The sequence below is a fragment of the Adiantum capillus-veneris genome, chromosome 28 (genome assembly GCF_014529385.1).
Source record: "Adiantum capillus-veneris isolate H3 chromosome 28, ASM1452938v2, whole genome shotgun sequence".
NCBI lineage: Eukaryota > Viridiplantae > Streptophyta > Polypodiopsida > Polypodiales > Pteridaceae > Adiantum > Adiantum capillus-veneris.
Genome location: NC_140958.1, coordinates 53,011,449 through 53,024,926, shown reverse-complemented (window position 1 = coordinate 53,024,926; position 13,478 = coordinate 53,011,449). Strand labels below are relative to the sequence as shown.

Sequence of the window (13,478 nt, the reverse complement as noted above, 5' to 3'; positions counted from 1 at the left end):
TCGATCGCCCACCCACTGTGTATACACGCTTTCTTATTCTTTCTATACATAAGAATAAGGAGCACCTCACTCACACTGAGTTACTTCCAGAGGTTGCCACCCACATCTCGTGCTCTTCCCCTTCCCCGCACGCATCGCACAGTGCACGCATACATGCATCCCCGCACATGTGCACTCACACATATCATGTTCCTCAAGCTTCTTGCACTCTGTGCGCTCTCACTATGCTCGGTCATCCTATTCATTCCCATTGCTCTTCCCTTTCCTTTTACATATTGTTATGTTGGGGTGGTAAAGTCCACGTGCCTTTGCTCGGGGTTGGACATCCAGTGTCCAACCACCCACTACCCATACTTATCCTTATTAGTTGTATATATACAAGTCAATAAGGAGCTTCTCATTTTGAGGCCTGCTCCACCCACATAGTCTCTACTGCCTCTTCACTTCCTTGCATGCACGCACGCACCACTCATCCAGTGCTCGTTTTTTCTATACTTATGTATATGGTTATCCGTTTTATGCTCTGGTGAAAGCTGTTTATCCCAATCTTAAGTCTTTTCTACTTGTCGTGTCTACAATATTACTTGGCGCTTGTAATGCACTGACTTTGCTTGGTTTAGAGCAGAGATTGGACACTGTTACTGTACATTGTTTTGGTAGAGCTACATTTTGCATATGAGAGCATTAGACTGATGCATTGATCATGGTTATGATTGTGTAGTGGTCGAGTGATCTCCCACTTTGTTGCCATTTTGGCATGGTTTATGGTTGAGATTTTGCTCATCTTAGGAGAGAGATTGTGTGATTTCCCAAGATTTCTCACCATAGTTTTTGTTTATTGACATCCATTTAGCATATATGTATGATGTTTCACAGTTTGTAGACATGACTCAAAGACGGAGGTCTCATTTATGCCGATACTTGCATTGTTGGCATTGTGGTAACATACGGAACGTTAGGCATCATTGCTTTCAATGTATGACGCAAGGGCAGTGATGTATGTGAGATGCAAATGTGGTTTTGACACATGCTAGAGCGGTGGCATTGTATGCCAATGACGGTGATGTCACCTTCACCTTTAACGTTCCTCTTGCTTACATGTCTTCAAGAGGTGGAACTTCTCCCTATTGGTTGCTAGATGAGGATGCACTTTTCCACGTCACACCACATCGTGATTGGCTCAACACTTTCTCTAGTGGGAGCTTTGGTTGTGTACACTTGGCCAATGGTTCAATGTTTGACATTGCAGGTGCAAAGATGTTTGTTTGTCATTACCTAGTGCTGAGACATAGTTTGATCTTAGTGAGATAGTTAACACATTGTGGGTGTCAAAAAATGGTTAGAGAGAAGTCTTTTTAGATGCATTGCAATCACTAGTGATCGCTACGGGAGCTTAAAGTCACTTGGTATATTCTATGCATGTATCTCAGATATGAGATGGCATGGTCTCAATTTTGTTGCTAGCATGTCATGAGCCAGAGACGAGACATGTCTCCTTCACGAGTGAGCCCCAATATTATCAGGAGACAGAGCATGTAACTATGTAGGACATGTTATTAGACTCTGTAGAGACAGAAGTAGAGTGGTGGTGCTCTAATGAGACAAAAAAAGTGTCATCAGAGTTCGTGTAGATAGAGGTAGAGAGGGTTTTCTCCCTAGAGACATACACTAAGATGACAGACATGAAGTTGTTTGATATGCTCATGCTAGAGGCTGATGAGTTGATGCTAGGACACATAGTTTCTGCTATGGATAAGAGGGACGTAGCCATCCCAATGTCGGTGATGACACATCCATACGTAATGAGTAGTCCCTAATGATGTAGTGCATGTAGATAGCACTAAAGAGGCTAGGACATCCAGGTTTGTGTTTCTTCAACGTTTAGGCATTTCTGTGCGAACTACTAGTGTCAACGCTTGACCTAGTAGTTGCAGTGGGAAGCATTTGTAGTAGGGATTGTCAGTCGTATGATGACTAGCATTAGCATGATGCATTGTGGAGCTATGCAAACCAAACAGAGTTATTTGTGGGATTTGCATGTAGGCTCTAGTATGGATACGCATGCGCACCTATGACTAGAGCCGATACGGGTGCATCATGTAAATTTAGTGAGCGAGCCAATGGGTGGTTGAGAGAGACTCTCACATGTTTTCTTGTACATATTAGTAGTTTAGCTAGTAGGTCCCACTTATTGGCACATTCGCCTTTAAGTGGGAGGTTGTTAAGGTAAAGGTGATGTGCCTTTGCCCTAAGGCGGACATCCAGTGTCCGACCGCCCACTGCCCATACTTATCCTTATTAGATGTACATATAAAAACTTGAGGCCTGCTCCACCCACATAGTAGTGTGCTCTCCTTCTTCCCTTCTCTGTATGCATGCGGGTTGCATGTATGCACGCATATGCACTGCCGCACACTAATCGTGTTCATGCTTAAAATTTTACACTTTGAAAAGATAATCAAGTGTTTTCAACCTTTTCAAGTTCAAAGATTTTTCCTTAGAAGTTCCCCTTGGACAAACTTGGGAATAAGTCCTAAAGCTAACCACCAATGGATAATCGTATAGAGTTAGAATTTGTTAGTTAGGTAAAAAGGCAAAGCAATGCTATAGCCTTGCTAAAAATGAGATAGAAATATAATGAGGCTCTGAATGAAAGGGTCCCTCACAAACTAGGTCCAATCAACATAGGAAATAATAAAACAATTGAATGAAATGGATCCAATACATAATAGAATTTTGAGTTTTTACTAGAATCTTTGAGATTGTTCCATTTGTAATGTATTTTCAAAGCCTGCATATAGAATGGCCACTTTATGTCTCTCTTTGTTTGCATGGCAATTGTCTCTTTCTCTCTCTTTTAGTCCACGTGTATAGTCAATCGAACTAGTGGCTCTTTATCTCTCTTCATATGCATAGAAACTCTCTCTCTCTCTCTCTCTCTCTCTCTCTCTCTCTCTCTCTCTCTCTCTCTCTCTCTCTCTACGTGAGCATGGTTTCATCGGACTGAAGGAAACTAGCAAAAATTTAGCATCTGCTTGGACGACCTATCTCTACATCTTTGCCAAATTTGGCTCGAGTTTTGCTTCTGTTTCTACGAGACTCTATCAGAAAGCTAGAACAATTGAATGAAATGGATCCAATACATAATAGAATTTTGTTTTTTACTAGAATCTTTGGAGATTCCATTTGTAATGTATTTTCAAAGCCTGCATACAGAATGGCCACTTTATGTCTCTCTTTGTTTGCATGGCAATTGTCTCTTTCTCTCTCTTTTAGTCCACGTGTATAGTCAATCGAACTAGTGGCTCTTTATCTCTCTTCATATGCATAGAAACTCTCTCTCTCTCTCTCTCTCTCTCTCTCTCTCTCTCTCTCTCTCTCTACGTGAGCATGGTTTCATCGGACTGAAAGGAAACTAGCAAAAATTTAGCATCTGCTTGGACGACCTATCTCTACATCTTTGCCAAATTTGGCTCGAGTTTTGCTTCTGTTTCTACGAGACTCTATCAGAAAGCTATTGGGCATTGAGGCCAATAGCACAAGGTCATGGATGTGGAGAACCCTCGGAGAATCTCTAGTACGAGAGGTGCATTGTGGCTACGAAGGAGATCATCCCATTAGAGAAGGCAAAGAAGGAGGACTGTTGGTGCTCAAGACAAAGAAACATGTCCATTGTGTTCTTTAGCAACCATTTTAGAGCTTTTTGTGTACAATGATAGCCTCCAAGCTGAATGGTATAAACAATAGGAGTTGAGGGTGCATGGGTGGAGGTTGTGGGTGATAGTTGCCCATGCAGCAGACAATGTGGCACGGAGTGGAGTGACAAAAATTAGAGTTTTGTAGGTATTAGTAGTATTTTTGGCTTGCCTGAAAGGCAAAGGCTATACAGATGTCTTCTCTTTTTGATGATTAAATAGGGATAATATATTTTTGTCTTATTTTGTTGGTTTTTTTCAAGATCCACTGTGTGTTATGATAAGATTAGTTGTGCATGTAATAGTTGTATGGTGAGTCTGATTGTTTGAGAGTTTATTTCTAGAACTTCATGAAGGGAAATCTAGGACGTATTCATTTTTCTTACACGTCTATTGCTTCTCAAGTTCTCCCTATGCGCATGAAACTACTTGGCCAAGATTCATTCTACATTCCTCTTTATGATTATCAAGCAGATGTGGTGTCCCTCGCCCACCCAACAAAGCTAAGGTCTTGTTTGCGGTCCACCTTTGTTTGACATTATATAGATGATGCATCTTCATCCTGGCCTAACACCTCTATCGTCTGTATGTGATGCGAGTTCCATCCGCCATGACTAGTAGCAATCTTTGTGGCTTTAGTGGCACTCATATACAACTTCTGAGCAAAGCCATGTCTCCACGCTTTGTTGTAGCAACTAGTTGCATGGTGATCGTCTTTGTCCATGGTAGTTGATGCTGCCCATGTTATGAGAAGTCTTTGTGGTGGCTCTATGGCGCAGGTCCAAGGTTGGTGGGCGAGTTGGAATGTTGTCTATCTTCCCACTCAGCCTGTGCACAAAAATCATACCTACTAGTGGGGACTTTATGACATAAGCAACCCTGATCCTTTGTAGTCTCCTTACCTGGCATCTGACCGAATTGTAGCCCAAACACAAATGAGGAAATCTACATCTTTCGCAATTTCCTTTTGATCACCTTTGCTTTCATTTATAGCAAAATTTGGTTCCTTTTGTCATTATATTGCGTACGTATAGTGCTCCACCTTACCAATCACTCAAAACAAGAATTGAATGACATCGCATTAACTAGTAGGATGCCACCTTATCCCACACAAAAAATCAATCAGTCAACACTTTCAAATTCAATGTATGCCTCTCGATGAGTGCTACCTCAATTGATAGAACAAGAGCTTCTTATATCCAAAGTTTTGGGTTCAACCCCCTTTGACAACTTGTTTGACATGTAGCCCTTAGGGGTTGTTCCCCAAGTCTATATAACGGTTTAGCCAACCTTATCTATCTGAGATGCTCCACCTGAGTGAGTAGGGTGTGTGAGTTGTAATTTCAAGTTGTCGGTATCTCTCTTTTAAATCCGATGAAAATATATGCCTTACTTCCTACTAGCAATAGTTGCTTCTTAATGATAGCTTTCATTTCATATTGCCTCAAATCTCCTCAAATTCCTTTGCAGGCAAAGTTTGAGGCTCCATGCACTACAAAATCTTGCATTCAGGTGTGCGAATCAAGCCCAAAACCACACCTAGCAGAACAAAATCTTTTTGCTAACCACTCAATCATGAGCAAAAAGTTGCCTTCCATGCAACTCTCTGCCTATATACAATAAATACTTTTCTTAGCTCCTCCCCTGCTGCTTGTTCGAGCTCTGCCATCTGTCTCCTTCCTTGCCTGGCACATAACATCCGATGCCTCCCCTCACTTCCCCTCCAACATTTGGTGGTTTTCCACCTACCTCGCTGCCCTTAGCCGGACGGCCTCAATATTGCGCCTGTCAATTCTCACAGCTGCATCTGCCCTCATGGGCACCTTCCAAGATTTCTTTCATTTTTGTAATTTTCTCTAGCCGCCTCAATCTAGACTACTCACCTACTGACAACACTTTTAAAAAGTCCTATTATTAATGAGATTCCCTTCCCCTGCCTAGCCTAAAGCCTAAGCTTTCTTGCCTACATGCACCCTCTTTGCTTGCCATCGCCATCGCCAATGCTCCCCTGCATGCACTCATTGCCTCGTCTCTCCACTTATTCGCGAGTAACCATGAACATGCCTTCAAATGCAACCCTCCACAACTGGCCTTCAACCATCCCTGAAGAGCCCTTCAATTGCAAAGCAAGCACAACAAAGAATTCTTTAGCAAGATGCAACCAAGCACTATTGCGGACCTGTGGTGGTAGGCAAGGCAAAGAGATAGAGCTGCGATGCAGTCCGCTGGGAGAGAGAGAGAGAGAGAGAGAGAGAGAGAGAGAGAGAGAGAGAGAGAGAGAGAGAGAGAGAGAGAGAGAGAGAGAGAGAGAGAGAGAGAGAGAGAGAGAGAGAGAGAGAGAGAGAGCACAAAGGAAGGAGTTGAACATGACATGTCCTCCATGCCCCCCCTTCTTCACTGTTCCCTTCTTCTTTTAAGTTTTTAAATGGCTCATGCAAATTGCAAGCCTCTAATCTTTATCTTAATGGACCCTTTTTTCCATTGTCTCATCAATGACACCCAATGTACTTTTTACATTGTAGAGCTCCGAGGTGCTGCTTGGCATGATCTAGGCCATTGCCCATCATTCTAATCACACGGCCAACAACGTCGCTAAAAAGCAACTCATGTAGCCGTCGAGAAAAATAGTAGCGCTAAAAACAAGAAAGCCAATGAGAAAAACAACAGCGTTGAACAAGAAAGCATTGAACTGCCACATTGTTGCTTGCAACTATCTACTACACATCGTTGTTTTTTTGGGAAAAGTATAAATTTCCACATCATTGCTTGTAACTGTCTTCTCAATTGCTACCTTGATTACACTCGATGCCTTGACCTAATCCACCAGTTGCCCCACATCATTGGCCTCGCATCACCAAGCTTACTCTACTCCGTCCACAACCATAGCTTGTACACCTATGTCCCCTCGATATCCTATCTGTGTTGGCTGCCCAACGGCCCCAACACCTCTCCATATGCAGCTCTATTCACTCACTTTGCAACCTAACTTCATTGAATCCACATTTCTTGTAGTCCCTCCAGCCTAGCCCTCTGCATCCGACTACTCCATAAAGTCGCCCACCAACTCGGGTTGCCCGTCTATAGCCTTCCATCAATATTATATGCTATCGCAAAAGAAGGCACTTACCCCACTTTAAGTGCAGGGAAAGGGATGCATTACACATTTGATTTTAGCATTTTCATGAATGTGGTGACTAGAAAAGCATTAGTGTCAGCAGATAAGGGGCGTCTGCGGATCAACTCTTCTAGGCATTCTTTGCACTTAAATTTTTGTGCACATTTGCACAATGCCAAGGACGGGTGAGGAGGTCACGGCGGTCATTTTTTTGCTCTAGTAAATGTTGCAGCGAGCCAATCGCATATCGTAGGTCCAAGCTACGTCAAAATCTCATGTCAGGAGACACCACAGTATGCACACCAAGCAGCGGTCTGATAAGGGACCTCTTCTTGGGTGTTGAATTTGTGCGTAGCCAATCCCGACTTGATTAAGACGCTAGACAGTGAGAAACACAATCAGACTCATCTTTCCTTGTGCTTTGTGTCCCCGATGGCAGAAGGAGAATCAAAGATATTCAAAACGAGCTCAAGCATGAGGCTAAAAAAAGTAGGCATTCACACTCACTCTTCCTTGGGCTTTCTTAGGGAGAATCAAAGATCTACAAAATGAGGTTGAACATGAAGCTAAGTTGAAAGAAGAGGAACAACGCAGAAGCATTGGTGATTGGTAGACATGATAGCATAAGTGAACGCAAAAATTGACATGATGAAAGGTTGTTGTAGCAGTTGAGTCCACATCACCAAGTGGGCTCTAACTACCTACCGGTTTGCCAAGTGATAAGGTAGTGAGTGTGGCATGATTAAAGCCATTACCCTTGACCTTAATTAGACAGCTTTAAATAAACATGGAAAGTTTTTTTTATTATCTACCGTAAAATCAAAGCGGAGACCTAACCTCCTTATCCCACAACTGACTGTCTTTCTAATCTCTTGCATGGATGACATTGTATGTACTAAACAAAAGTGATTTCATCTTCGGTTTCAAGGAATGACACTGCGGTCACTACATACCTGGCCATACTTACAATGCTACAAGTGGTGGCAGCAGATCGTCTTGGACAACATGTTTTTACATGAGAATTTCTGAATTCATGACAAGCTATTGTGCAGTGAGCTACGTCTGCAACCCTCCTAAGCTTCGGTCCATGTGGGCTATCTGTTTGATGGTAGCCGTAACAATTTGCTATGTAGTTAGTGTTGCTTTATATGTAGCCAAGGTAGGAAGACAAGTATAGTTTTCTATAGATGAGAGGGGATGGCTAGAAATAGCGAAATGGTCAAAGCACCTACAACAACCCATCCAAGAGCTAAGACAATGAGGCATCAACAACACACACACAATTATGGTTTGAAGGGCTCCCTATTCTTTCAAAAGACAGGTATTGGAAAATAGTACGTGACCAACGAAAAGCAACTGCAAACAAGGAGAAACAAAAAAGTTAAGTAAGATTCAACCTTCCCTGGGCTTTTTGTCCGTGGTGAGTGAGGGAGGATCAAAGATCTCCTAAAGAAGCATGAGCGTAAGACTAAGTTGAAAGAAAAGGAACAACACAAACAGTGTCCTCTAGCTTGCACAATTGGATGACACCCATAAACAATCAAGCTGACAATGCAGTTTAATTTCTCTAATGTACTGATACTTTCTGTAATTTTTGGGTTTGTTAATCCTCAACCTCAATCATCGTATCTATTTTAATGTTTTCCAATGCACTTTGTACTTGTTTATTTTAGTGCTAGATGCTTGATGTCAACCTTTGTATATCCTGTTATGTTGCACTAATGATGACGATGAACACTGTCTACTAGCATTGTCAGGACAAGAGTATGAAGCAACCTTCTATGCTCACTAGCATTTGTGTTTTCCTTTGTCCTAAAAGCAAGACTCTAGATGAGGAGAAAGTAAACATTCACATTCAATGCTTTTTAGTGTCCCTTATCACAAATGAATAATCAAAGATCTACAAATGAAGGCAACTCAACAACACTGCAAGGTCCGTTTATCAACATCCAATTCACCATGCCTATGCATTTGCTTCGTCCACACATAAATCCTATGGGGAAGCGCACGACTTTTGTTTCTTATAATTTTTGGAGAGACCATAGTGTCAACTCTCCACCACACTTTTATATGGAACTTCTGCATTACATGCATTGTATATAGTTAGCATTTTTACTCTATGGCGCTCCATTGCAAGATGAAATGCTATTTCACATTGCTTTTATGTAGCTTGGCTGAAACATTGTCCTTCACCTTGCACAACTGGACGACACCCATACACAATCACCAGGTCGGCAGTATAGTTTAATTTCTATAATCTATTGATGCTTTCTGTATTTACTGGGTTTGTTAATGCTTCCCCAACTTTAATTTAGCTTTTTTTCCCCCTCACTAGTGCATGCTCAATCTCAATCATCGTATCTATATATCAAATAGACATGCACTTCTTTTCTCACATTTCGGTAATTCAACTTCTGTATTGTAGTAGTCAATGCACTCTATACGTGTTTACATTATCCTAGGTGGTTGATGTATATCTATATAAGTCCTTGTTTAGAAATGCATCTTATATATTGCAACCCAACGTTCTTCTCTATGTAACCATTATGGAGCACGAGGACAACCCTTTATCCCATTGTTTTCCTCCTCATATATGTTTTGCATTAGGTTATGTGATCAGCATCTAAGAGTCCTTGCTCCCTCTGACTGTGACAATGTAACTCTCTCTCTCTCTCTCAAGTTCTATAGCAATGCCCACCAAGCAAGACTAGTTTTTGGCCAGAAGGCCATACGAGAGTGGTGGAGAAAACGTGCAAAGCACTCACCATCCAATGGTCACCATCACCTTAACTTTGATTGTTGACATGTCAAATCATTTCACACACTCAAGTCTCACACCATATAATTTTACTAGTTGATGGTTCACATTACGGTTTGCTAATAAAATATGAAGAATATTTATTTGAATTGTTGGTATGCAATAATAAATGCTATTCGATATATAATCTATCTATCTATCTATATATTTATATATTTATATATAAAAAAGAACCTTACAAATGTGTTGGCAATCATGATCTTTTAACTTTTCTTTGTTGAAGCCTTACTTTATTCATTTGAACATTTTCATTATTAAAGAGTGTGTGTGTGTGTGTGTGTGTGTGTGCACGTGCATATCTCTCTCTCTCTCCTCTCTCTCTCTCTCTCTCTCTCTCTCTCTCTATCTATCTATCTAAAATCCCTCTCCATTAAGTGCTCGAGAAAAATAATACAAAATTCCTTTTCTTGAATTCGCCAAGAGGAAATTTTAGAAAAGTAGATGTTTTCCAGCTCTCGATTGAAATTGAAAAAATCATGATATTATAGTGAAATGCATTTTTCTCGAACACTGCTCCATTAACATGTCACATGTGTTTTAATAGTCACTCAATTTACCAGAGCAAAAATGTCGCCTTCTTGAGGCCATCTTGAAGTCTTCACCTTGTTCCACAAGAAGTTTTGGACAAAGTCTCACAATAATTCCCACATTGTGACTTTCCTCAACATCATGAGCTTATGCTCGAGACGCACCGCATACCTAGCTAGGTACGATTGGGGGCAGGGGACCACTGCCCCCCCCCCCATCGGGCGGCGGTCCGCTGCCCCCAATCGTATCTAGCTAGGTACGCGATGCCTCTCGAGCATAAGCTCATGACGTTATGCATTGTATGAAAAACAATGAAAAAGACTCTGTTTTCCTACATGAGAAACAATTCATGCTCGCATACATAGTGCAGTCAGCTCCATCGTTTAAAAATAAAACGCGAGCCCAGCACCGACAGAGAGGGAGAGAGAGATGACGAGCTTACTGCTAGACATACCAGCTCTTCATGCGGACGCTCATGGTGATGGCGTAGGAGAGGGATTAGGAGTAGCAGGAGGATCAGAGGAGGACTTGCCTCTGCAAGACCCCAAGCTCGAGATCAAAACGCAAATTGAAGAGCTTACTTCTCGAATTGAAGAGGTCAGATTCTTGTCCTTCTTACCTGAATGCACTTGCTTGAATTTTGCCATGCATGCATGCATGTGTGCGCCCGAGAGATACTGTGTGTGTGGAATTTCATACTTAACAGTTTGTGCAAGCAAACTGTTGCCACTTGGTTAGAGATTTTGGGCGATGTCCTCCAAAAACAAACGTGCACCCAAGAATAAAAGTAAGCAAATTTTATGACCCTTTACTCTTATCTTTCATGAACTTTCACATTGATGCTTTTCTTGTTTTAGACCTCTGTCCTTCCTTCGGGTGTAAACAGAGATTTTAGCAGCATTTTGGTTGAGTATTGTGTTCATTTGCTAGTTCCTAGGATAAACCAATATTACGTAGGTTTGGTGTTTTTGCAAACTCCTTTTCATTTGAAGACTGTTGGGCCATTGTTCTGACATCCTTTCTAGCATGGCTGGTGAATTATTGTAGCGCATTAGTACTCTACTTTTTTTGACTCTTTTTGACCTCGGGCAGCTTCATGTGTTTCCATAGTTAACTCTTCAATCTCAACTGTGTATGTGTGACTGTGTACTTTCCTTTCTAACTTACGAGTATTTTGACCTTGTGAGGAGTCAAATGCAAGAGAGCAAGTAAGTCTATTGAAGAGATCGATAACAAGTCAAGTGAGGACACTGAAGTCTGGACCGCATAGAGAGATTCTTGATGTTGTATGCTGGAGTTGCAAATGTATTAATTATGATCCTCACACTTTCGACATTTGAGACAGAGGGAGCGTGACGACAATCTTGGCTTATTCAGTTTATTTTAGGTATTTATTCAGTTTGGCTTTTAGGTATTTATTTTACTTATTTGTCAAAGTCTCGGTAGGTCAATCTACTGAGGTTGCTATAAAAGCAACCCTCAGTCCCCATTGTATACACATTAGTTATTCATTGCCAAGGTTGGTTGGTTCAGGAGACTCTACCAAACGTTATTGGGGCTTTGTATTACTTCCAGAGAGTTGTGCGCTCTACAGAAACTCTTTAGAGCAAGTTCAGAGAGTGTCACAGAGCGAGTTTCTTGCGAAGAAAACGCCATGCCTCGCGAAGCCAACCTCCTCTGGAACATTCATACCTGTGGAGACTCCAGTGCAATCCAGATCAGGTACGCGATGCTGATAATGCAAATATTGTGGGATGCAAAAGATGAGCACCGTCAGACACTTGACGGAAATAAGTTGTACTGCCAATTGTGGAGCATGCAAGAAGTCGCTTCCCATGGTAAAAGATCAGTTGGTTGCATATAAATTCCCGGCAATGATAGGAGGAAACAAAGGTAGAGGAAAACAATCTATGCAAGACGCTCTTCATGATTCCCTTCTCGGAGACCTTGGGGACATGGGCACACAGGATCAAACAGTAGGAAGTAGTGAGCCTAGTGCACAGACTCATACTAGCAGGAAGAGGGCTCGTGCCATGTAGGACGATGAGGATGTATTTTCTGAGGATATTACTAATACGGAGGATGTCACAGGGCCTCGGCAGACCACCTTGCCCTGGTGTGTGGGTACTGAATCTTGGATCAAGGAGCGACAAAAGGTGGCGGAGATGGAGATTGCTACATCTCCTTCAATGTATTGAGGAGTGACTAGTCGACAAGGATGGTGAAGGCTATCGCTCAGGTTGGTTTCACAGATTCATGGACCGGCTTAGATTACAAGAAAATGCGCACGATGATGCTTGATGAGCTGAAGGCTTTGATTGATAGGGCTTTGTTTCCAATGAAGGTAGGATGGAAACAGTTTGGGTGCACCATCATTTTAGATGGTTGGAGTGACATACGTTGACGACACATCATCAACATTTTTTTGCCATCTTGCCTTGTTACTTACTTTTTGCGAGCCATGGTTGCAGGGAAGGTAGGGGAACATATAACAGGTCGGTTTATCTACACACATTCGATAGGCCATTAAAGAGAATGTGGTACATGTTGTCACTAATAATGTCTCAAATTGCAAGGCAATGGGTGACATGATTTCAGCAGAGTTTCCATTCATAGTTTGGACCCCTTGTGTTGCACGTTGCCTTGATTTACTCATGGAGGGGATAGGGAAACTCCCTTGGGTGCTGCCTATTGTGTCTGATGCTACAAAGATCACCACTTTCTTCTGCAAGAAGCACCACACACTTGCTATCTTTAAGAGCCATAGCGACCATGGTAGGTCACTTGATTGATGTTTAATGCAAGTAGACCTTAAACCTCAATCCATACAGGACTGTGTACCTTATGTACCACATATGTACAATATTTTACGTTTGGTTCCACCTTGCTCCCAAGGGTCCTCCGCTCTCAAACTCTGCAACTAGATTCTCTGCAAAGTGAGGCCTTGGGGTCCTTTATAAACAGTAGAAGGGTTGCCTAAACGCAGAGCCGTGAAAAGCTTCAGTTCTAAAAGCACATCACCCAAAAGTATCAGTACTCAAAATCTCAGGCAATTGCCACGTCATCAGCCCAATGCAAATCGCGAAAATCCGTATAGCTTGTCACGCTGGCAGTGGGCACAGCAAGCGTAATTTACAGTCAATAGCCCCAAAGCTCAAGCTTTCGATATTTTGGGGTTTAGGCTCGCTCCTAAAGTTCTTTAGGTCACTAGGGGTTAGTTTTTTAATTCCTAGCCACTTTTAGGTCTCTGGGCCACACTTTCTGGGTTCAGACTTCTTTTGTTCTTGTGGGTTTAGTTTCTCTCGTCCTCTCTGCGATTTCT

The 13,478-nt window shown here is 42.0% G+C and overlaps 1 protein-coding gene across 2 annotated transcripts in view; it reads left to right on the top strand.

The window, feature by feature from the left end:
• Window positions 1–10,426: 10,426 nt before the first annotated feature.
• The window catches only part of LOC147420458 (transcription factor GTE6-like), a 37,796-nt gene continuing 34,744 nt past the window's right edge, over window positions 10,427–13,478 (top strand). The window contains exon 1 of one of the 2 annotated variants that reach the window (XM_086504453.1): window positions 10,427–10,753. In XM_086504453.1, the coding sequence (XP_086360579.1) occupies window positions 10,586–10,753 (168 nt within the window). In that variant the 5' untranslated portion in view covers window positions 10,427–10,585. The remainder of the gene's footprint in view (window positions 10,754–13,478) is intronic. The other variant, XM_086504454.1, reaches the window with a different exon arrangement.